Here is a 23,305-nt window from a genome sequence, read left to right as displayed (position 1 = left end):
AATCTAATATAGTCTATAGCCTAATGTAATAGACTGGAGGAGCACAGCTCACAAGACTGATGATTGGTACTGTTAAATTCAAAACACATGCATCAACCATAGGCAACAATAATAAACCAGAATAAAAACAAAAAAGCTGAGAAAAAGATGCTAGCGTGCCATAGGTAGTAGACACAGGGATATTGGTACGTATGTTTATGTCTCACTGTCACGATGCCGGCTGGCAGGTAGTGGATCCTCTGTGCCAGAGAGGGATTGGCGTGGACCGTGCTAGTGGATCGGTTCTAAGTCACTACTGGTTTTCACCAGAGCCCGCCGCGAAGCGGGATGGTCTTGCTGCGGCGGTAGTGACCAGGTCGTATCCACTAGCAATGGCTCAACCTCTCTGACTGCTGAAGATAGGCGCGGTACAAGGGAGTAGACAGAAGCAAGGTCGGACGTAGCAGAAGGTCGGGGCAGGCAGCAAGGATCGTAGTCGGGGGCAACGGCAGGAGGTCTGGAACACAGGTTAGGAACACACAAGGAAACGCTTTCACTGGCACAATGGCAACAAGATCCGGCGAGGGAGTGAAGGGGAAGTGAGGTATAAATAGGGAGTGCACAGGTGAACACACTAATTGGAACCACTGCGCCAATCAGCGGCGCAGTGGCCCTTTAAATCGCAGAGACCCGGCGCGCGCGCGCCCTAGGGAGCGGGGCCGCGCGCGCCGGGACAGGACAGACGGAGAGCGAGTCAGGTACGGGGGCCGGGATGCGCATCGCGAGCGGGCGCTACCCGCATCGCGAATCGCATCCCGGCTGGAGACGGTATCACAGCGCACCGGGTCAGTGGAGCTGCCCGGAGCGCTGCGGTAGCGAGAGAGAAGCGAGCGCTCCGGGGAGGAGCGGGGACCCGGAGCGCTCGGCGTAACAGTACCCCCCCCTTGGGTCTCCCCCTCTTCTTAGAGCCTGAGAACCTGAGGAGCAGACTTTTGTCTAGGATGTTGTCCTCAGGTTCCCAGAATCTCTCTTCAGGTCCACAGCCCTCCCAATCCACCAAAAAGAACCTTTTTCCTCTGACCGTCTTGGAGGCCAGTATCTCTTTCACTGAGAAGACGTCAGAAGAACCGGAGACAGGAGTGGGAGAAACTAATTTGGGAGAGAAACGGTTGATGATGAGTGGTTTAAGAAGAGAGACATGAAAGGCATTAGGAATACGGAGAGAAGGAGGAAGAAGAAGTTTGTAAGAGACAGGATTAATTTGGCACAAGACTTTGAAAGGACCAAGATAGCGTGGACCCAGTTTGTAACTGGGGACACGAAAGCGGACATATTTAGCGGAGAGCCATACCTTGTCTCCGGGAGCAAAAATGGGGGGAGCTCTTCTTTTCTTATCGGCAAACTTTTTCATGCGAGATGAAGCCTGTAAAAGAGAATCTTGGGTCTCTTTCCATATGGTGGAAAGATCACGAGTCACTTCATCTACAGCGGGCAAACCAGAGGGCAAGGGAGTAGGGAGGGGGGGAAGAGGGTGACGGCCGTACACCACGAAAAATGGGGATTTGGAGGAAGATTCAGAGACTCTAAAGTTATACGAGAATTCGGCCCATGGTAGAAGATCTGCCCAATCATCCTGGCGGGAGGAAACAAAATGTCGTAAATAATCACCCAAGACCTGGTTAATTCTTTCTACTTGTCCATTGGATTGAGGATGATATGCAGAAGAAAAGTTTAATTTAATCTTGAGTTGTTTACAGAGAGCCCTCCAGAATTTTGACACGAATTGGACGCCTCTATCCGAGACTATCTGTGTGGGCAACCCGTGAAGACGAAAAATGTGTACAAAAAATTGTTTAGCCAACTGAGGCGCTGAAGGAAGACCAGGAAGAGGGATGAAATGTGCCATCTTGGAGAATCGATCAACGACCACCCAAACAACAGTGTTGCCATGGGATGGGGGTAGGTCTGTAATAAAATCCATACCAATCAGAGACCAAGGCTGTTCGGGGACAGGCAGAGGATGAAGAAAACCAGCGGGCTTCTGGCGAGGAGTCTTATCCCGGGCACAGACAGTGCAGGCTCGCACAAAGTCCACGACATCCGTCTCCAGAGTCGGCCACCAATAGAAGCGAGAGATGAGTTGCACAGATTTCTTGATGCCTGCATGACCTGCGAGATGGGAGGAGTGACCCCATTTGAGGATTCCGAGGCGTTAGCGTGGAGAGACGAAGGTCTTTCCTGGAGGAGTTTGCCTGATGGAGGCTGGAGAAGTGGAAATCAGGCAGTCAGGATGAATGATGTGTTGCGGAGAGAGTTCAACTTCCGAGGCATCCGAGGAACGAGAGAGAGCATCGGCCCTAATGTTCTTATCGGCAGGCCGAAAGTGAATTTCAAAATTAAATCGGGCAAAGAACAGAGACCACCTGGCCTGGCGAGGATTCAGCCGTTGGGCAGACTGGAGATAGGAGAGGTTCTTGTGATCGGTGTAAATAATAACTGGAAATCTTGATCCCTCCAGCAGATGCCTCCATTCCTCAAGTGCTAATTTAATGGCTAGAAGCTCTCGATCCCCGATGGAGTAGTTCCTCTCCGCCGGAGAGAAGGTCCTAGAAAAAAAACCACACGTAACAGCATGCCCGGAAGAATTTTTTTGTAGAAGGACCGCTCCAGCTCCTACAGAGGAGGCATCAACCTCCAATAGGAAGGGTTTAGATGGGTCCGGTCTGGAGAGCACGGGAGCCGAAGAAAAGGCAGACTTGAGCCGTTTAAAGGCGTCTTCCGCTTGAGGAGGCCAAGACTTGGGATTGGCATTTTTTTTGGTTAAAGCCACGATAGGGGCCACAACGGTAGAAAAATGTGGAATAAATTGCCTGTAATAATTGGCGAACCCAAAAAACGTTGGATAGCACGGAGTCCGGAGGGGCGTGGCCAATCTAAGACGGCAGAGAGTTTGTCTGGATCCATTTGTAGTCCCTGGCCAGAGACCAAGTATCCTAGGAAAGGAAGAGATTGGCATTCAAACAGACATTTCTCTATCTTGGCATAAAGTTGATTGTCACGAAGTCTCTGAAGAACCATACGGACATGCTGGCGGTGTTCTTCTAGATTGGCAGAAAAAATCAGGATATCGTCCAGATATACAACAACACAGGAGTATAAGAGATCACGAAAAATTTCATTAACAAAGTCTTGGAAGACGGCAGGGGCGTTGCACAGGCCAAAGGGCATGACCAGATACTCAAAGTGTCCATCTCTAGTGTTAAATGCCGTTTTCCATTCATCCCCCTCTCTGATGCGGATGAGATTATAAGCACCTCTTACGTCCAGTTTGGTAAAGATGTGGGCACCTTGGAGGCGATCAAAGAGTTCAGAGATGAGGGGTAGGGGGTAGCGGTTCTTTACCGTGATTTTATTAAGACCGCGGTAGTCAATGCAAGGACGTAGAGAGCCATCTTTTTTGGACACAAAGAAAAATCCGGCTCCGGCAGGAGAGGAGGATTTACGGATAAAGCCTTTTTTTAAATTTTCCTGGATGTACTCCGACATAGCAAGAGTCTCTGGGGCGGACAGAGGATAGATTCTGCCCCGGGGTGGAGTAGTGCCCGGGAGGAGGTCAATAGGACAATCATAAGGCCTGTGAGGAGGTAGAGTCTCAGCTTGTTTTTTGCAAAAAACATCCGCAAAGTCCATATAGGCCTTAGGGAGACCGGTTACAGGGGGAACCACAGAGTCACGGCAAGGGGTACTGGGAACCGGTTTTAGGCAGTCCTTGAAACAAGAGGGCCCCCAACTCTTGATCTCCCCAGAGGACCAATCCAGGGTTGGGGAATGGAGTTGAAGCCAGGGTAGTCCAAGGAGGATTTCGGAAGTGCAATTGGGGAGGACCAAAAATTCAATCTTCTCGTGATGAGGTCCGATGCACATTAGAAGGGGCTCCGTGCGGAAACGTATGGTACAGTCCAATCTTTCATTGTTTACACAATTGATGTAGAGGGGTCTGGCGAGACTGGTCACTGGGATGTTGAACCTGTTGACGAGAGAGGCCAAAACAAAATTTCCTGCAGATCCGGAATCCAAGAAGGCCATAGTAGAGAAGGAGAAGGCAGAGGCAGATATCCGCACAGGCACAGTAAGACGTGGAGAAGCAGAGTAGACATCAAGGACTGTCTCACCTTTGTGCGGAGTCAGCGTACGTCTTTCCAGGCGGGGAGGACGGATAGGGCAATCCTTCAGGAAGTGTTCGGTACTGGCACAGTACAGGCAGAGATTCTCCATGCGGCGTCGTGTCCTCTCTTGAGGTGTCAGGCGAGACCGGTCGACCTGCATAGCCTCCACGGCGGGAGGCACAGGAACGGATTGCAGGGGACCAGAGGAGAGAGGAGCCGGGGAGAAAAAACGCCTTGTGCGAACAAAGTCCATATCCTGGCGGAGCTCCTGACGCCTTTCGGAAAAACGCATGTCAATGCGAGTGGCAAGATGGATGAGTTCATGTAGGTTAGCAGGGATTTCTCGTGCGGCCAGAACATCTTTAATGTTGCTGGATAGGCCTTTTTTAAAGGTCGCGCAGAGGGCCTCATTATTCCAGGATAATTCTGAAGCAAGAGTACGGAATTGTACGGCGTACTCGCCAACGGAAGAATTACCCTGGACCAGGTTCAACAGGGCAGTCTCAGCAGAAGAGGCTCGGGCAGGTCCCTCAAAGACACTTCGAATTTCCGAGAAGAAGGAGTGTATAGAGGCAGTGACGGGGTCATTGCGGTCCCAGAGCGGTGTGGCCCATGACAGAGCTTTTCCAGACAGAAGGCTGACTACGAAAGCCACCTTAGACCTTTCAGTAGGAAGCTGGTCCGACATCATCTCCAAGTGCAGGGAACATTGGGAAAGAAAGCCACGGCAGAATTTAGAGTCCCCATCAAATTTATCCGGCAAGGATAGTCGTAGACCAGAAGCGGCCACTCGCTGCGGAGGAGGTGCAGGAGCTGGCGGAGGAGATGATTGCTGAAGCTGTGGTAGTAGCTGCTGTAGCATCACGGTCAGTTGAGACAGCTGTTGGCCTTGTTGCGCTATCTGTTGTGACTGCTGGGCGACCACCGTGGTGAGGTCGGCGACAACTGGCAGAGGAACTTCAGCGGGATCCATGGCCGGATCTACTGTCACGATGCCGGCTGGCAGGTAGTGGATCCTCTGTGCCAGAGAGGGATTGGCGTGGACCGTGCTAGTGGATCGGTTCTAAGTCACTACTGGTTTTCACCAGAGCCCGCCGCGAAGCGGGATGGTCTTGCTGCGGCGGTAGTGACCAGGTCGTATCCACTAGCAACGGCTCAACCTCTCTGACTGCTGAAGATAGGCGCGGTACAAGGGAGTAGACAGAAGCAAGGTCGGACGTAGCAGAAGGTCGGGGCAGGCAGCAAGGATCGTAGTCGGGGGCAACGGCAGGAGGTCTGGAACACAGGCTAGGAACACACAAGGAAACGCTTTCACTGGCACAATGGCAACAAGATCCGGCGAGGGAGTGAAGGGGAAGTGAGGTATAAATAGGGAGTGCACAGGTGAACACACTAATTGGAACCACTGCGCCAATCAGCGGCGCAGTGGCCCTTTAAATCGCAGAGACCCGGCGCGCGCGCGCCCTAGGGAGCGGGGCCGCGCGCGCCGGGACAGGACAGACGGAGAGCGAGTCAGGTACGGGGGCCGGGATGCGCATCGCGAGCGGGCGCTACCCGCATCGCGAATCGCATCCCGGCTGGAGACGGTATCACAGCGCACCGGGTCAGTGGAGCTGCCCGGAGCGCTGCGATAGCGAGAGAGAAGCGAGCGCTCCGGGGAGGAGCGGGGACCCGGAGCGCTCGGCGTAACACTCACTCCATATATATTATAAATAACATTTCAGTATTAGAGGGGTGTGTATATATATATATATATATATATATATATATATAATATAATATATATATATATATATATATATATATATATATATATATATATATGTTATTTGATGGTAGAACCATCTCAAAGGCTAAAAATAGGTTAAAGACCTATATAGTGGGATAGATCGGTACAAAGTAAAAAGTAGGGGGGCGGGGGAAAGGGCAATAAAAGGATTGATGCACACATATACGGGACAGAGATCATTAGCCCACGAACCTGATGGGGAGAATTCCATAAAACTAGATATATAAAAAGAGTATGCAAATATGGTATTATATATTAATATAAACCTATAGACGTTAAAACCTAAGAGTATTTACCAATAAAAATGAATGACTCCATGTTCATAAAAAAAAAATAAAAAAATAAAAAAAATTATAAAAAAAAATTTAATAGGGGGGGGGGGGGGAGGGAAAGATGGTGAATAAGAGTTAAATATTTGTTATCATATCAGTATGGTCTCAGAAATTTCATTCAATCCCTGCGGTTGCAACGTGCCACATTTAAAGATCCAAAAAATCTCAAGTCTCTTCAAGAGTTCAAAACGATTGGATTTATGTTTGGGTACATGGTCAATAGGAGTGACCTTAAAAGTTTTTGTAGGCCCATGGGGTACAGTGTTCAGGTGTCTTGATAAGCTGTGCAACATAAACCCAGTCTTGACATTAAACATGGCAGCATGTTTAGGCCACGTAGGCTTCTCACAGTAGCATGAGCAACATGCAGCCTGGTATTGTCATACATGTATGTTACGAATATAGACCAGGGCTGAAACTTTGCTGATGAGCCCCATTTCCCCATGCCAGGTTGTTAAAATAACAGCCAGTTCAGTGATCATGGGCGAAGCAGGAACCCCAAAACAGTTCCCTGGCTGTATTCAATTGTAACTATTCTTAGCACGAGCTTACAACTGAAATATCAGAGTCTAGGTATATATGCTTGGTGCTTCCCGTGGGATGTAAACAGCATGATTTTCAACCACCTACATCCTTTCCTAGGTGCCAAGAATTGCTAGCTGTGGCCAGAGCAAAACCACTGAGGACTACAACACAGAACCCCAAGGGGCTTCACCAATTCCTTCTTATCATGTGTCTATATTAAAATATTTACTTATTACATTCAATTAAAATGTATGAAGTGAGTGCAAAAGGATTAAAACTACAGCCTGTAGTTGTCTCTGTCAAGACTGACTGCGGGGACAAGGAAGAGTAAGCCCTAAACTGACCCTAAAAACACTCTCCCTGCCTACTTGCCCATTCATCCTAAGCGATGGATTGACAACTTGGAGCCAGTCCCTACCTGCGCTAAAGTGAAATGGCGAAATAACAAATAATATACATAGTCGGTCACAGGCCAGAAACCGAAACGGAAAACTACTAGACAACCAGATATACCAGACAGGATACAAATACTAACAGGGCAGAATATAAACAGGCAAACTGATCAGGAACATAGGACACAGTTCACAAACAGATACAAGTACAAAGTACAAAGATCAGATCAACCAAACAGGATATAAATATAGAACACTGTTCACAGATAACTAACAAACTTAGGTACACAAGACTGGGAAACAGATGAGTCAGCAAAGACACCAGGAACAAACAGGAATAAAAACTCAATCCCCCAGAAAACCTCCAGAAAACACGAGAATGTCTTGATAATAGAACTCAATCTCCCAGAGTCCACAATGGAGCAAAGAGATATCTTGTACTAAATCTCAATTCCCAAGAATTGGATGTCTTGTACAAAAACTCAGAAAGCAGATACAAGAAAACTCAGTGTGAACAGCAACATAGCAGAACCGACATACTAATTCTAAAAACCGACTAATGTAACACAGACTATAATTTACAAAAAAGACTAATTAACGATGGCTAAAAACTCAGATCATTTCACAAGATAAATACAAGGTAAATGCTCAAGCAAACATAAAATTATAATGCACAGACATAATAGCAGCATTATTGCACAAGCAAAGTGTATTGCACTAAATAACCAGCAACTAGACTAGACTGAGATGGAGTTATATAGCCACACCCGCCTAGCACATGTGTGAAAGGCTTAACTCTTCCACGCCTGGAAAGGAAAGCACAGAAAACGGATAATGAATGAAAAACAAGGTCTGAACAGGGCCTAAAACGGAAAAATGCAAAAACAAATAAACAGACATTACAGTCTCGTTTTGTTATTTATAAATTCCTTGACATCAAAAATGGTGCATGGTAGCATTAACTGGTGGCAGGGCTATTGTATGTACATTCAATGACCAATAGTATCAGCGTATGAGACTAGAAATATCCCCTTTATTTATAGGATGATATGATTGGCATGCAATGTTAGAGTTCGTGGGTTCTTCAATCACTCAGACGGGATATCCCACTAGCCTGTTGTGCACCACAGGCTGTGGGCCTCGCGTGGCCTTAGCCACCAAACAATAAAGCTACCTATCTGCTTCCTGTGAGTTTAGGAGTGGAAGTGTTGATTTTAGCAGCAGTTCTCTCCTCTGTATGATCGAGAGAACACCCAGCGGAAGGGAATCAGGTGGACAAAAACAATCAGGTTACAAAAGGGGCAGAGGAGGTTGTTAGGAATCGTTACGATAAACTAATGGTGGATAGTCAAGCAAACTGTAGCCAAATACAAAGCTTGTGCTCCAACTAACATGTCTAAAGCCACAACGCATCGTTCCTTAGCATGAATTGGCTATAATAGCAGGTGACCAGTTCTAGGGTCATTGCTGCCTAAGAAAAATAAATTAATAACGTAGGTGGGCATAAGAGGGTAATGATTGGATCAGTGATGAGTTGAAAAAGATCTCCTGGTCAGAAAACTCCAGACCCTGTTGCACCATGCCTCTGGGATGGAGGGTCAGAATTTGATGCAAACAACATCTAAAAAAAAAACTTCCTGTCAGGTGTCGACATTTCAGGCTGGTGTTATGGTGTTTGGAATGTTTTTTTGGCAGACCCTGGATCCCCTGATACCTGTGGATGGATATTTAGACAGTAAGGTTTATCTATCTTATCATTGTCGCTGGCCAAGTTTATCGAGCTGACATTCCACATATTTTCAGCCATGTTTGGGTATTAACTCTTTTATTATGTCTCAAAGGATGTTTCTCTGTCACCTTGTAATAGCCACACTAGAAGCCACAGCTCAACACTGCTTACGTAGACATAATAAGACAAGTTAACAATAATTTTCGATAAAAAGCAAAGTTTGCACGACACCAAGACAACATGAAGTAATTTACACATTCTTGGATGAGATGGACAGAATCTAAAAATGTGGTTTCATTACTCTGAACCCATCCTGCAATGGTAGATGGCTTTCCTGCTTTGTAGGCACCTTGTTATTTTTACTGACACTGCTTCTGTTAGCAATGTAATGAAGATTTTAGGAGGTTTTTGACATTCAGATATGCATTTGCGTGTTATGTGTTTCCTTAACAACATTTGGTTATGGAGCTATTTGATGCTTTTTTACTTATGTTGTCTCTATATTCTTTTTACCTTTATGTCATTTATTACAAATACAAACCCATTTTAAAAGTATTTTACATTATTAAAAAAAAAATGATGCATACAATTTCAAGGTATTTCCTTAGAGAAACAGTATTTTGTATCTAGTTGACCAAGCCAACATATAAAACAACACACACCAAGGATCCTCACAGACATATAGGGGGAGATTTATCAAAACCTGTGCAGAGGAAAAGTCGACCAGTTATCCATAGCAACCAATCAGATCGCTTCTTTCATTTTGCAGAGGCCTTTGTAAAAAATGAAAGAAGCAAACTGATTGGTTGCTAAGGGTAACTGGTCAACATTTCTTCTGCAAAAGTTTTGATAAATCTCCCCTATGTACTTTGAGACAACCAAGTTTGCCTTTCCAGTCTTCCAATAAATATCATGCTGTCATGATTCTTCAAGCCTTTCTGTCTGTTCATTATTGAGCAACAGTTTTACTGCTCTATTACCATATGTATAGTGACCATTGTGAATACCAACAAGCACCTGAAACTACAGATACTGGAAGCCTGTGCTAGCATTTCTCCTGCGGTGTATATAGTAGTATATAGCAGTGTATAGGGATACTGGAAGCCTGTGCTAGCATTTCTCCTGCGGTGTATATAGTAGTATATAGCAGTGTATATGGATACTGGAAGCCTGTTCTAGCATTTCTCCTGCGGCGTATATAGTAGTATATAGCAGTGTATACGGATACTGGAAGCCTGTGCTAGCATTTATCCTGCGGTGTTGCTATCAGTGTGTGAAGAGTGGGAGAAGAGGGTTACATTGACAATCCAACACAATGGGCAGCACATTGAACACATTTTATAAGTGGTCAGAAACTTGTAAATAACTCATGAAAGAATAAAGTTACGTTAAAACCAAGCACATCGTTGTTTTTCTTGTGAAATTCCCAATGTTTGATGTGTCACATGACCCTCTTCCTATTGAAAAAACAAAAGTTGGATTCAAAATGGCCAACTTCAAAATGGCCGCCATGGTCACCACCCATCTTGAAAAGTTTCCCCCCTCACATATACTAATGTGCCACAAACAGGAATTTAATATCACCAACCATTCTCTTTTTATTAAGGTGTATCCATATAAATGGCCCACCCTGTAGTTGTAATAGATTACAATGGGATTTTTAATTATTTATTCTTTATCTAGGGTATACTTACATGCTTAAATATTGGTTCCCATCATAGGATGGGAGGACACCATACAGTTGGTGATGTGCATGAGAATCCTATATAGTATATAGTGAAATAGTCCTACGCATAGAATCTTGGAATCTTAGATTGTGTACCATATAAATAGAATAGAAAGTTAAAAAGAAGTATATTTGACCAAAACTATATCAGTAACCAGTATCCAGATATATATTTTGTTACTCCATATTTTTGTAACTACATATTCATCTCGGCTTCATTACAGATGAAGTTAAAGAATCAAAACTATATCAGTAACCAATATCCAGATATATATTGTTACTACATATTTTTGTAACTACATATTTATTTATCTCTGCTTCATTACAGATGAACGTTTCGGGTGGATCTTGAAAGAGATGGACTTAGTCAACATCAGGCCCTTAGGTGAATATTATCTAGGGCATTTGTATGGAATTTAATATTATGATCCGTTTTAAATATTGCTCAATTGAAGGCCCATGTACCCTAACAGTCTGTTCCTCTACAATGATATATGCTACAATAACTTATAAAATTATTAAAATCTGTAATTTACTGGCTGGTAGTACCAAATTCAACTTAATGGACCTAACTATTATTGATGCCTTAGAGGCCATACAGGCCAAGGCATTCATACCTAGTGTGTCCCTTCTATCTGGGACTACCTCATTAAATGAAAGCTGTATATTTAAAACCCTCATTGAGGCCATGAGGATTTAGGGTCTTCAATCGGAAGATCCATTTGGATTCTTCTTTCAGGAGAATATCCTCTAGATTGCCTCCTCTCAGGCCTAGTTTAATCTGTCTCAATCCCCAGAATCGTAAGCTGCTAGGGTCATTTCCATGTGTGTCTCTGACATGCCGGGCTATGGGGGTATCAGCCCCTGTTCTAATCCCGCTTAGATGTTTGGAGATCGGATGTCGGAACTCTTGACGGGTTTTGTCCACGTATAGTTTTGGGCATGTACATGCACAGATGTATACTATACCCCTACTTTTGCAATTTACGAAATCATATAGTTTGTATGTTTTGCTATCTGTTGGGTTTATGAACTCTCTCCGTCGGGTGACATATGTACAAAATGAACATTGCCCACATGGACAAGTCCCTGCAGTTGGATTTTTTAACCACGTATCCTTTTCTTGTTTGTTAAAGTGGCTTCGGACTACTAGATCCCTCAAATTTGACCCCCTTCGATAGGTAATACTCGGAAAGGTATGAAGTACAGTTTGTAAATCCTCATCTGCTCTGAGTATTGGCCAGTACCTCCTCATGATGTTCATGACATGTCTGATGCTGCTGTACAGGGCTTCCACGTCCAGACTAGCCAGACATCTACCACCCTGCACAGCAACATCATTAAGTTTGCATACCGTATCCTTCGTATCTCGCAGATACGAGGGTAGGCTGTGGACGAATGGAGATAAGATCTGATCTACGTAGCGGCAGCATTCTTGCGTCAAATTATCGTTTCCAGAAACAATCGGTCTCCCTGGAATGGGGGAGACCTTCTTATGCACCTTTGGCAGTGCATAGAATGTTGCCAGGACGGGGGCTGGGTTGAATAGAACCACAAATTCATCCTCGGTGATGATGATTTTTTGCTCTCATGAGTAAATCCCTCAGTTCCGACAAGTAGATACTTGTGGGGTTTGAGGCTAGTACCTCGTACGTGGACCGATCATCCAGAAGTCTCATAACCATGGCAACGTAGTCGTCCTTATCCAGAACGACCACGTTGCCTCCCTTGTCCGGCGGTTTAATTTCTATTTTATCATCTTTCTGGAGAGATTGTAAGGCCATCCATTCAGATGTACTCAAATTGGTTGGTGTGATATTCTTATTGGACTTAATCTTCTCTAGATCTTGTGTAACTAACTGTACAACAGTGTCTATATTATTATACAGACTTAATGGTGGAGTGTTCTTACTTTTCTTTTTCAAGTTAGAAAATGGAGCCCTTGGCGTGGGTGGACCGCTCTCATTCTCCTCCAAGAGGGAGGTAAGTGTATCCAGTACCTGTTAGTCTCTCTGGCGTGTGCCCAATTCTGTCCGAGCTTGAGTGGTATGATATTTATGTAATGCCAACTTGTGGCCAAACAAGTTGACATCTTTCACCCAGGTGAATAAATCAAATTTAGGGGTAGGTGTAAAGGAGAGGCCTTTTGAGAGTATTTTGATCTCATCCTGCGTCAGTACTTTCTGAGACAGATTAATAACCTGTAATCTGTCTTCGACAGGAGTTTCTCTCATGTCCTCCTCTACTTCCGAATCCCTAAAAAAGTTACCGGGGCATTATAGTTCCCCAATTGGGGTGCAATCGTGTAACTGGGTGTAATTAATGGATTTGGATTTAGCGAGTTTGGACCACATAGTGGTGGACACGGCAATCGCTAAGTTGTCCAAGAGGACTATTGTCTGAAGAATAGTCCAGCCTTTGTTATCCTATGGATCGAGATGGCACTAGAACAACAGTAGTTGGCTGTGGTCAATGCCATCGTAAGCTGAATGTGCCCGCTCTCATCAAATCACAGACCCTCACCTAGCTAAGGGACAACCCTTCAAAGTACCATCTCTGCGGTCTGGTGCCAAAACCAATGGTGAAGTACAGGCTGATTATTGATCTGAGATACCTAAATTGGCACTTGGCAAACAATAGTTTCAAAGTGGAAACAATAAGATCTGTCAGACCTCTGCTGTAAACGAGACTTTATGGTATCTCTGGATTGGAAAGACACTTTCATATTCCCATCCTATCAGTGCACAGAAGGTTCTTCAGACTGCAGTAAGAATTCAGGGAATTCTGCATCACCTTCAATTCAGAGTACTTCCCTTCGGCATAACATCAGTCCCATTTGCGCTATGGTGGCGATTCTCAGGTCACTGGGGATAATAGTTATCCCATACCTGACCACTGGCTGATCATTGCTGGCTCTCTACAGTTGTCAAAATTAACAGGATCTCCTTACAGAACTCGGCTGGATTATCAATCTGGACAAATCAGATTTGACCCCGAATACATCAAGCAATTTCTAGGATTCAGAATAGACTCTCTGTCTATGACTCTTCATCTCTCACCAGCCAGAAGAGAAAAGGCATTGAAGTGGTTTTGGTTTCTTTGAACCCTTGGCGCAGTGTCTCTCAGAACTCTGATGAGGTTTCTAGGCCTTTTCTCTTTTGCCTTCTGTGTTGTGGAATTCTTGCCGGCTTCAGTCGGAGATCCTTCACAGATGGAACAGAAGATTGTCTGATATAGATACCCTTCATATACTGTCCACAAACACAAGAAGATCAGTAAGTTGGTGGCAGACTTACAGGATGATATGTCTTTAGAAGAACCACCATGGATGATTCTCACAATGGAGGGCTTCCGGTTCGGGATGGGGAGCTGACCTACAAGACAGAACAGTCTCTGGAGTCTGGAATTCAGAAGAACTTTGTTTGCCTTCAACCTCAAGGAACTCAAAGCAATCTTTTACATTCTGAACTCATTCTCCCCTCTTCTCCTAGAGAGCAGTACAGGTAAGATCAGACAATATGGCCTCAGTGTTTTACATAAACTAGGAGGCATCAGATCTCAAGTCCTCCTCCTGGAGGTGAAGAAGATCTTTGTTTGGGTAGTATACAGGATAAGGAGGTTATCTCCTGCCCATATCAGGGAGTGCAGAATGTCCTAGCAGATCGTTTGAGTAGGAATATGACAATTCCAAGAGAATGGTCCTTGAATCCAGAGATCTTCAGCCAGAACATACTCAGCTGGGAGTAACGGAAATAGATCTTATGGCCACTCACTTAAACAACAAACAAGAACTTCTGCTCCCTTTATTCAGTGGATTACCCTTTTGCAGTAGACGCAATGTCCAGATTGGACATTCCAACTAGCATATATTTCTTCACTAACTTCAATAATACCGAGGGTATTAATAAAGATTTGGAAGGATCTAGCCTCAGTCAACAAGGGGGCATCCTCTACGTTTAGAGGAAAGAAGGTTTCTACACCGCACAGACGGGGGTTCTTTACTGTAAGAGCAGTGAGACTGTGGAATTTGCTGCCTGAGGAGGTGGTCATGGTGAACTCTGTAAAAGAGTTCAAAAAGGGGCCTTATGAACTATGTTACTAATTATTGCGGGATGCCATTTTGGCCCAAGTGGTCATGGCTCTCCCAGCTCATGTTGATGAGCCGAGGGATGTATTGGACGCTTCCTTTACAACAGAACCCGGTGTCTTAGGGCACACAGCTCTGCCACAATGTCTTTCAATCTGACAGGGGTTTTTTTTCCGACCGAATATGGAATATGCTTTCCCACTCTAGGAGTGAGGCCACCAATAAGACATATATATATATATATATATATATATATAGAGAGAGAGAGAGAGAGAGAGAGAGAGAGAGAGAGTTAAAAGGATTTTTCCCTCATGATGTACTGATAATGAGATTGATTCATCTTCACCTTCTGTTCCTCATATATTGTGCTGTAAAGCAGCTATGTACTTCTCTGTTTGAGCCTCTGGAGGAAACAAGCTTCTACCAGAAGCCTGAACAAGCTCTCTCTTAAAGGGGTACTCCTGTGGAAACTTTATTTATTTTTTTTATTTTTTTTTATCAACTGGTGCCAGAAAGTTAAACATATTTGTAAATTAGTGCATGAGAAGACAAAGAAAAGTCGGCACTCACCGGGTTTCCAATTCAGCAGATTTTATTGCACGTTGCTCACAGCCATAGTACAATTCTTGGGGAGACGACGGATGGTACGAGGGGGGTACCACAGAGAGTTTGTAAATTACTTCTGTTAAAAAATCTTAATCCTTCCAGTACTTCTTAGCTGCTGAATACTACAGAGAAAATTATTTTCTTTTTAGAACACAGAGCTCTCGGCTGACATCACAAGCACAGTGCTCTCTGCTGACATCTCTGTCCATTTTAGGAACTGTCCAGAGCAGCATATGTTTGCTATGGGGATTTTCTTCTACTCTGGACAGTTCTTAAAATGGACAGAGATGTCAGCAGAGAGCACTGTTCTTGTGATGTCAGCAAAGAGCACTGTGGTCGTGATGTCAGCAGAGAACTCTGTGTTCCAAAAAGAAAATAATTTCCTCGGTAGTATTCAGCAGCTAATAAGTACTGGAAGGATTAAGATTTTTTTTTAATAGAAGTAATTAACACATCTGTTTAACTTTCTGGCACCAGTTGATTTAAAAAAAAAAAAAAAGTTTTCCACCAGAGTACCCCTTTAAGGTTGTCTTCTTACTAGCTGTCACTTCTGCCAAGAGAATGAAATAACTACAGGCCTCTCGGCTGAGAACCTCACACTACGTTCTACCTGATGAGGGTAGATCTACAGGCCTCTCGGCTGAGAACCTCACACTACGTTCTACCTGATGAGGGAAAATCTACAGGCCTCCCGGCTGAGAACCTCACACTACGTTCTACCTGATGAGGGAAAATCTACAGGCCTCCCGGCTGAGAACCTCACACTACGTTCTACCTGATGAGGGAAAATCTACAGGCCTCCCGGCTGAGAACCTCACACTACGTTCTACCTGATGAGGGTAGATCTACAGGCCTCTCAGCTGAGAACCTCACACTACGTTCTACCTGATGAGGGTAGATCTACAGGCCTCTCGGCTGAGAACCTCACACTACGTTCTACCTGATGAGGGTAGATCTACAGGCCTCTCACTAGAGAACCTCACACTACGTTCTACCTGATGAGGGAAGATCTACAGGCCTCTCACTAGAGAACCTCACACTACGTTCTACCTGATGAGGGAAGATCTACAGGCCTCTCACTAGAGAACCTCACACTAAATTCTACCTGATGAGGAAAGATCTACAGGCCTCTCACTAGAGAACCTCACACTATGTTCTACCTGATGAGGAAAGATCTACAGCCCTCTCACTAGAGAACCTCACACTACGTTCTACCTGATGAGGAAAGAACTACAGGCCTCTCACTAGAGAACCTCACACTATGTTCTACCTGATGAGGAAAGAACTACAGGCCTCTCACTAGAGAACCTCACACTATGTTCTACCTGATGAGGGAAGATCTACAGGCCTCTCACTAGAGAACCTCACACTACGTTCTACCTGATGAGGGAAGATCTACAGGCCTCTCACTAGAGAACCTCACACTACGTTCTACCTGATGAGGGAAGATCTACAGGCCTCTCACTAGAGAACCTCACACTAAATTCTACCTGATGAGGGAAGATCTACAGGCCTCTCACTAGAGAACCTCACACTATGTTCTACCTGATGAGGAAAGAATTACAGGCCTCTCACTAGAGAACCTCACACTATGTTCTACCTGATGAGGGAAGATCTACAGGCCTCTCACTAGAGAACCTCACACTACGTTCTACCTGATGAGGGAAGATCTACAGGCCTCTCACTAGAGAACCTCACACTATGTTCTACCTGATGAGGAAAGAACTACAGGCCTCTCAGCTGAGAACCTCAAACAACGTTCTACCTGATTAAATTTTTGCCATCTTTTACTCTGAAAGTCTCTACTTTCATTAATGGTAGCCAGAGGATAGTTATTCCACAGTACATACCTGATGTCTCTACTGGTGAAGATGGGAACTGGAAAATGGATCTCTTCAGAGTTCTAAAAAAAATAATCTTCAAAGGGTAGATATTTTAGGAAGGAGAATAATCTCTTTGTGATATACCAGGGCACAAACCGCGGTAGGAAAGTCTCCAAACCCACAATATTCAGATAGTTTTGTATCCCTTCTGCTTGACTAGCGGCTGACATGGATCCAACTGTATTTACAAGTGCCCGCTCTACCTGAATGATCGTTGACTCTTGGGCTGAATGAGGTTCCGCCCCATTGAAGTTTTTCCAAGCATTACAAACTTCAGGATTTATCTTCTAAAAATCTCACTTTCCAAAGACTACTATAGATTCGGAGTTACACATCCCCCCCCCCCCCCACCACCACCACCACCACCATTGTGCTGCTGTCAGACTAAGGGAAACAAGATTAACTACCGTATTTATCGGGGTATACCACGCACCGGCCTATAACACACACCCTCATTTTACCAAGGATATTTGGGTAAAAAAAGTTTTTTACCCAAATATCCATGGTAAAATGAGGGTGTGTGTGCGCGTGTATAACCCGATACACCCCCAGGAAAGGCAGGGGGAGAGAGGCCGTCGCTGCCAGCTTCTCTCCCCCTGCCTTTCCTGGGGTCTAGAGCGCTGCTGTCGGCCCTTCTCACCCCCTGGTTATCGGCGCCGCTGCCCGTTCTGTCCCCCTGACTATCGGTGCCGGCGCCGATAGCCAGGGGGAGAGAAGCGGCGCCGACAGCCAGGGGTAGAGAAGGGGCAGTGGCACCCATTGCCGGCGCCTCTGCCCCGTTGCCTCCCCCCATCCCCGGTGACATAATTACCTGAGTCGGGTCCGCGCTGCTGCAGGCCTCCGTCGTGCGTCCCCAGCGTCGTTGCTATGCACGGCGCGGCGCACTGACGTCATGCGCCACGCCGTTCAGCGCATAGCAACGACGCCGGGGACGCACGCCGGAGGCCTGGAGTAGCGCGGACCCGACTCAGGTAATTATGCCACCGGGGATGGGGGGAGGCAACGGGGCAGCGGCGCCGGCAATGGGTGCCGCTGCCCCTTCTCTCCCCCTTGCTCCGATAACCAGGGGGCCAGAAGGGCCGACAGCAGTGCTCTAGACCCCAGGGAAGGCAGGGGGAGAGAAGCGGGCAGCGACGGCCTCTCTCCCCCTGCCTTTCTTGGGGGTGTATCGGCGTATAACACGCACACAGACTTTAGGCAAAAAATTTTTGCCTAAAAAGTGCGTGTTATACGCCGATAAATACGGTACTTAAATCTTAAGCATATGTTTTTGTAACATCATTTAAAAAAAACATTAAAAACATGAAAAGCAGGTTTATACTTTATCTACTAGAATGGCGCTAATTTAATAAGCCTTTTAACAAGGCTCAATGAATATGTCGCCAGGGCTGCATAAAAGATCATTCTAGTGGCCCTTAACTTCCATTATTGTCGGCCTCCCATCCCATATGACACAGAGTGATGTGTAGCTGACCGACAATGATTTAAAGGGCTGTATATTCCCAGAGATAAGCCAACAAATGACTGACTGCTCCTTCCTTGGCTCATTACTGGGTCTTTCACAGGGGGTAGTAAGCAGCCCATTTGGCCAATATTCGTCCCGTGATGTATGAATCGGGAGGTATCACATATTTATAGTATGTGTATGTAAACAAGCATGTGTATGTCTACAGGGGGAGATTTACCATAGCCTGTGCAGAGGAAAAGTGGCATAGTTGTCCATAGCAACCAATCAGATCGCTTCTTTCCTTTTTCAAAGGCCTTGTTAAAAATGAAAGAAGAAATCTGATTGGTTGCTATGGACAACTGCACCACTCTTCCTCTACACTGGTTTTGATGAATCTCCCCCAATGTGTACAGATGAATGTGTAAAAGTTTGTATATGTGTACAGGTCTGTGTGTAAACATGTAATTGTGTATATACACGTTGAATGTGAATGTGTGAATATGTTCTTTTATTTCTTTTTAGGTGTGTGTATACATGTATTTTGTATTTTTTTATAAACATATATATATTGCTATGTTCTATATTATATGTACATGCAGGTGTATGTGTATGAATATGTCTGAATGCTGTCAGTGTCTGGGTAGATGTGTACTCAGTGTCTTTTCACACTCGTGACTCAGATGACATCATTGCTCTCCAAATATAACTGATATGACCATCACGTAATAGATAGATAGAAGGAATAGATAGATAGAAGGATACATGCTTTGCTGTTTATAAGATAGATGCCGGACCATAGGTATGTATCAAAGGGTTGTTTATAATAGCATAATGTGACATATTATATAGTACACTGGAACATGTCATATCCTAGTATTACAGTGTGGGAAAAGAAATCCTACTAATCTGTATCTTCAGGAATATGATCTCTGCCAGATAACTGGAACTGGACCATATATGTATACAGTGAAAGAACCACCCAAAATTGCACCAAAAAAGTGGGGTGGTCTTCTAGGGGGTGGTTTTCTCAAAGAAGCCAGTGTCCATAATATGTGTTGAAACTGGTCTGACAAAGGGGGTGGTGGTCTCAAAGACGTGAGGGAAGATTTTTTAAAACCTCTCAAGAGAAAAAGTTGCTGAGTTGCCCATAACAGGCAGATTGCTTCTCTCATTTTTAAAAAGGCCTCTGAAAAGTGAAAGAAGCGACGTGATTGGTTGCTATGGGCGACTCAGCGACTTTTATTCTGGAGAGGTCTTGATAAATCTCCCCCGTGGTCTTTTAGAGAGGTTTCACTGTATATTAGTGCAGATGCAGTAAAGTTTTTAAATTCAGGTAATGAAAGTCAGTGTAAAAACAGGTGGTGTGAGCTCTGCGGCCTACACAATCCAGACTTGTCTCCTCATGGAGACACATTCCAGGGTGACACACCTGTGTACCAGGTGTAACACGCCCTCAATCACAACACCATGAACCCAACACCCACACCAACGGCTGCAACCACAGATGTCGCTATGTGTCCCAGCTCCTGGTTGACGTTATATCCACACATGCTGAGGAATTACAACTACCAGCATGCCCTCATATATTTCATATTTCCCCAGGATAACAGTACGTAATATCTGTAGCAAATGTGCGCCTAATAAAGCCATATAATGTTAGTCTCAAAAGGGCTCCTTATAGTAAGAAGAGAACTGTAACAAAATCACATTAGAAAAAGAAAAGAGGAAAGGCGCTCCCTGTATAGTAAAGCAAGCACGAGGGTGGGGAGGAGGAAAACTGCAATATCCGTGCTCACCCTGCTGAGTTGTGTGAGGACATACACAACTATGCTGAATGCATGTGATTTTAAGGATCACAATCCTGTTGTCTGCAGCCTTCCTGGAGAATATGTGGAATAGAACAAGACTTCATAGAAGAACCAGGATATTCAGCGCTGACCATAGAGAAGGTATCGGAGCCCAGGTAAGAGAAGGAGGTTTATTAGCAACGCGTTTCACCGCGCTTGCGCGGCTTCATCAGGCTTAACACACGGCAGTTGTACTTGCGGTTATTGGATTTATTATTATTTTTGTTTTTGTATGTCTCCTGATTTTTATGGTTGTAATTAATATTTTATTATGATCAGTGCTGAGTGTTATAAATGTTTATGTATGATCATTGTTATTTATACATTTTATATTGTCCATTTGTTATGGTCTATTTTAATTATGCACTCCATGGGTTAATCCCATGTGGGTATATAACCCTGGTACAACTGCCGTGTGTTAAGCCTGATGAAGCCGCGCAAGCGCGGTGAAACGCGTTGCTGATAAACCTCCTTCTCTTACCTGGGCTCCGATACCTTCTCTATGGTCAGCGCCGAATATCCTGGTTCTTCTATGAAGTCTTGTTCAATATCACATTAGGGAATTGCTGGTTATGCCTATTCCTAATATAAATATTTTGACTTGCAAATTGTAACAAATCTCAGTAAGGCTGCATTCACACTGTGGTTGGAGCGTACGGCTGCCAAATCCGGCTGGGGGAGGGGCAAACCGTGCGCTCCCATACCCCAGCCGGACCGGCACTGAACTCCATTGACTTTAATGAGCCGACCAGAGTCAAACAGTGACTCCGGTCGGCTCATTTTTGCCCCATGTCCGGCTTTGTGACCGGACCTAAAACCATAGTTTCCTCCTGTCACAAAATTGGATACAGGCCAGAAATGAGCCAACCGGAGTCACTGTTTGACTCTGGTCGGCTCATTAAAGTCAACGGAGTTCAGTGCCAGTCCGGCTGGGGTATGGGAGCGCACGGTTTTCCCCCTCCCCCAGCCGGCAGCCGTACGCTCCAACCGCAGTGTGAATGCAGCCTAAGGCTGGGTTCACACCACATTTTTGCAATACAGTTCCCGTATACGATTTGAATTTGAAAACTGTACGGGACCGTATTGAAAACCGTAAGCCAAAAGATGCATCCGGTTGTGTCCGTTTTGCATTCTATACAGTTTTGTCAGTTTTTTTTCCCATATCCCTAACCGTAGCCTACCACGGTTTTTTGTCCGGGTGAAAAATCGTGTTGCAACCTATACGTTTTTTTTTTTTTACATGGGAGTCAATGGGAACCGTACAAAACCATATGTGCGTACGGTTCCATCCGGTTTTCACCATCCGGTTTTTTACTTTGCACAGTTTTTTTTCTTGGATTTTGAATCAAGCAAGTGAAACTTTATTCATAATGGAGTGAAAAGTTAAAAACGTATACTTTTTTATTCTTAAAAAACAGATGCAAACGGACATCATTCATTTTTCAAACTGTGTATGGTTTTCAACTATATACGGGTTAAAATTTGTACACATGTTTTCATTCAGTTTAGTCAGGTTTTATCTAAGATAAAACTAGAAAAGGAAATAATATAAGGGCAGACTAGATAGACCATGAGGACCTGCTGACTCTGAATGGAAACAATAGGAGCCCCTGTTCACTAATAAAATGCAGATATCTTAAAGTGAACCTACCATTTCATAGTGATAAGGTTGATAACCAAGGATTAAGTGAAAGTGACTGCCACAAATAACATCAGCTGGACTACTGTACTTGAACTGTAATTTTTTGTGGTCCCTGAGCTGGTTGGTAGACAATAGCATCTATCGTGTCTGCTATACAACTGTCACACACACAAACAAAGAAGGGGGACCCTGCACTTCACCCCTAAAAGCAGCAGCATGGAGGACACTCTAAAGCAGTACTGAGCAGTTTATCCTGTCAATTAAAGGGGTACTCCAGTGAAAAAAATAATTTTTTAAATCAACTAACAAAGTTAAACCGATTAGTAATGTTTTTCTATTTAAAAATCTTAATTCTTCCAGTACTTATTAGCTGCTGTATACTCCAGAGGAAGTTGTATTTCTTTCTGGAGTTCTTTTCTGTCTGACCACAGTGGTCTCTGCTGACACCCCTGGCCATGTCAGAAACTGTCCAGAGTACAAGCAAATCCCCATAGCAAACCTCTCCTGCTCTGGACAGTTCCTTATATGGACAGAGGTGTCAGCAGAGAGCACTGTGGTCAGACTGATAAGAACTCCAGAAAGAAATACAACTTCCTGTGAAGTGAACAGCAGCTGATAAGTACTGGAAAGATTAAGATTTTTAAATAGGAGTAATTTAAAAATCTGCTTAATTTTCTGGCACCAGTTGATTTGAAAACATTTGTTTTCCACCGGTGTACCCCTTTAAGCATTGGGAGGAGATCTAATACAGTTGGCTCTTGTGATGTCTTTTTGCAGTCTCTGTGTCTATCTGTTTGTCTCTACTCTCTGAAACCTTGCTAACTCACTCCTCTCTCCATAGACCTTGTTTGCAGTTCTCTGAGTGAGCTATTAAAGGAGATATGTTTTAGATCATGGGAGGTGTGACCAATGGGGCCCACCAGCGATCTCCTATATGAAGCCCTCCCCTGGAGCGGTGGGTCACGCCCACTCCATATATCTCTATGGGAGAGGTGTTCAGCAATCTTCGGCTCTTTCATAGAGAGATATGGAGGGGGATTGGTGGCCCCTGCTTCAGGCGAGGGTCGTGACGGGCCACTCCTGGGGAGAGTCGGGGCTCCGCACAGGAGATTGCAAGGGGCCCCAGCACTCGAACTCCCCGCGATCTAAAACGTA

The 23,305-nt window shown here is 44.7% G+C and overlaps 2 protein-coding genes across 2 annotated transcripts in view; one reads left to right on the top strand and one right to left on the bottom strand.

Annotated features, from left to right (window-relative positions):
- Window positions 1-23,305, bottom strand: part of MAPKAPK3 (MAPK activated protein kinase 3) — a 56,453-nt gene that overhangs the window by 28,096 nt on the left and 5,052 nt on the right. The window lies entirely within an intron of this gene.
- The window catches only part of CISH (cytokine inducible SH2 containing protein), an 87,988-nt gene continuing 77,247 nt past the window's right edge, over window positions 12,565-23,305 (top strand). The window contains exon 1 of the mRNA XM_056525160.1: window positions 12,565-12,621. Coding sequence (XP_056381135.1) covers window positions 12,572-12,621 — 50 coding nt within the window. The 5' untranslated portion in view covers window positions 12,565-12,571. The remainder of the gene's footprint in view (window positions 12,622-23,305) is intronic.

This window comes from Hyla sarda, chromosome 6, assembly GCF_029499605.1.
Source record: "Hyla sarda isolate aHylSar1 chromosome 6, aHylSar1.hap1, whole genome shotgun sequence".
Taxonomy (NCBI): Eukaryota; Metazoa; Chordata; class Amphibia; order Anura; family Hylidae; genus Hyla; species Hyla sarda.
This window is presented reverse-complemented; position numbering and strand designations above follow the sequence as displayed.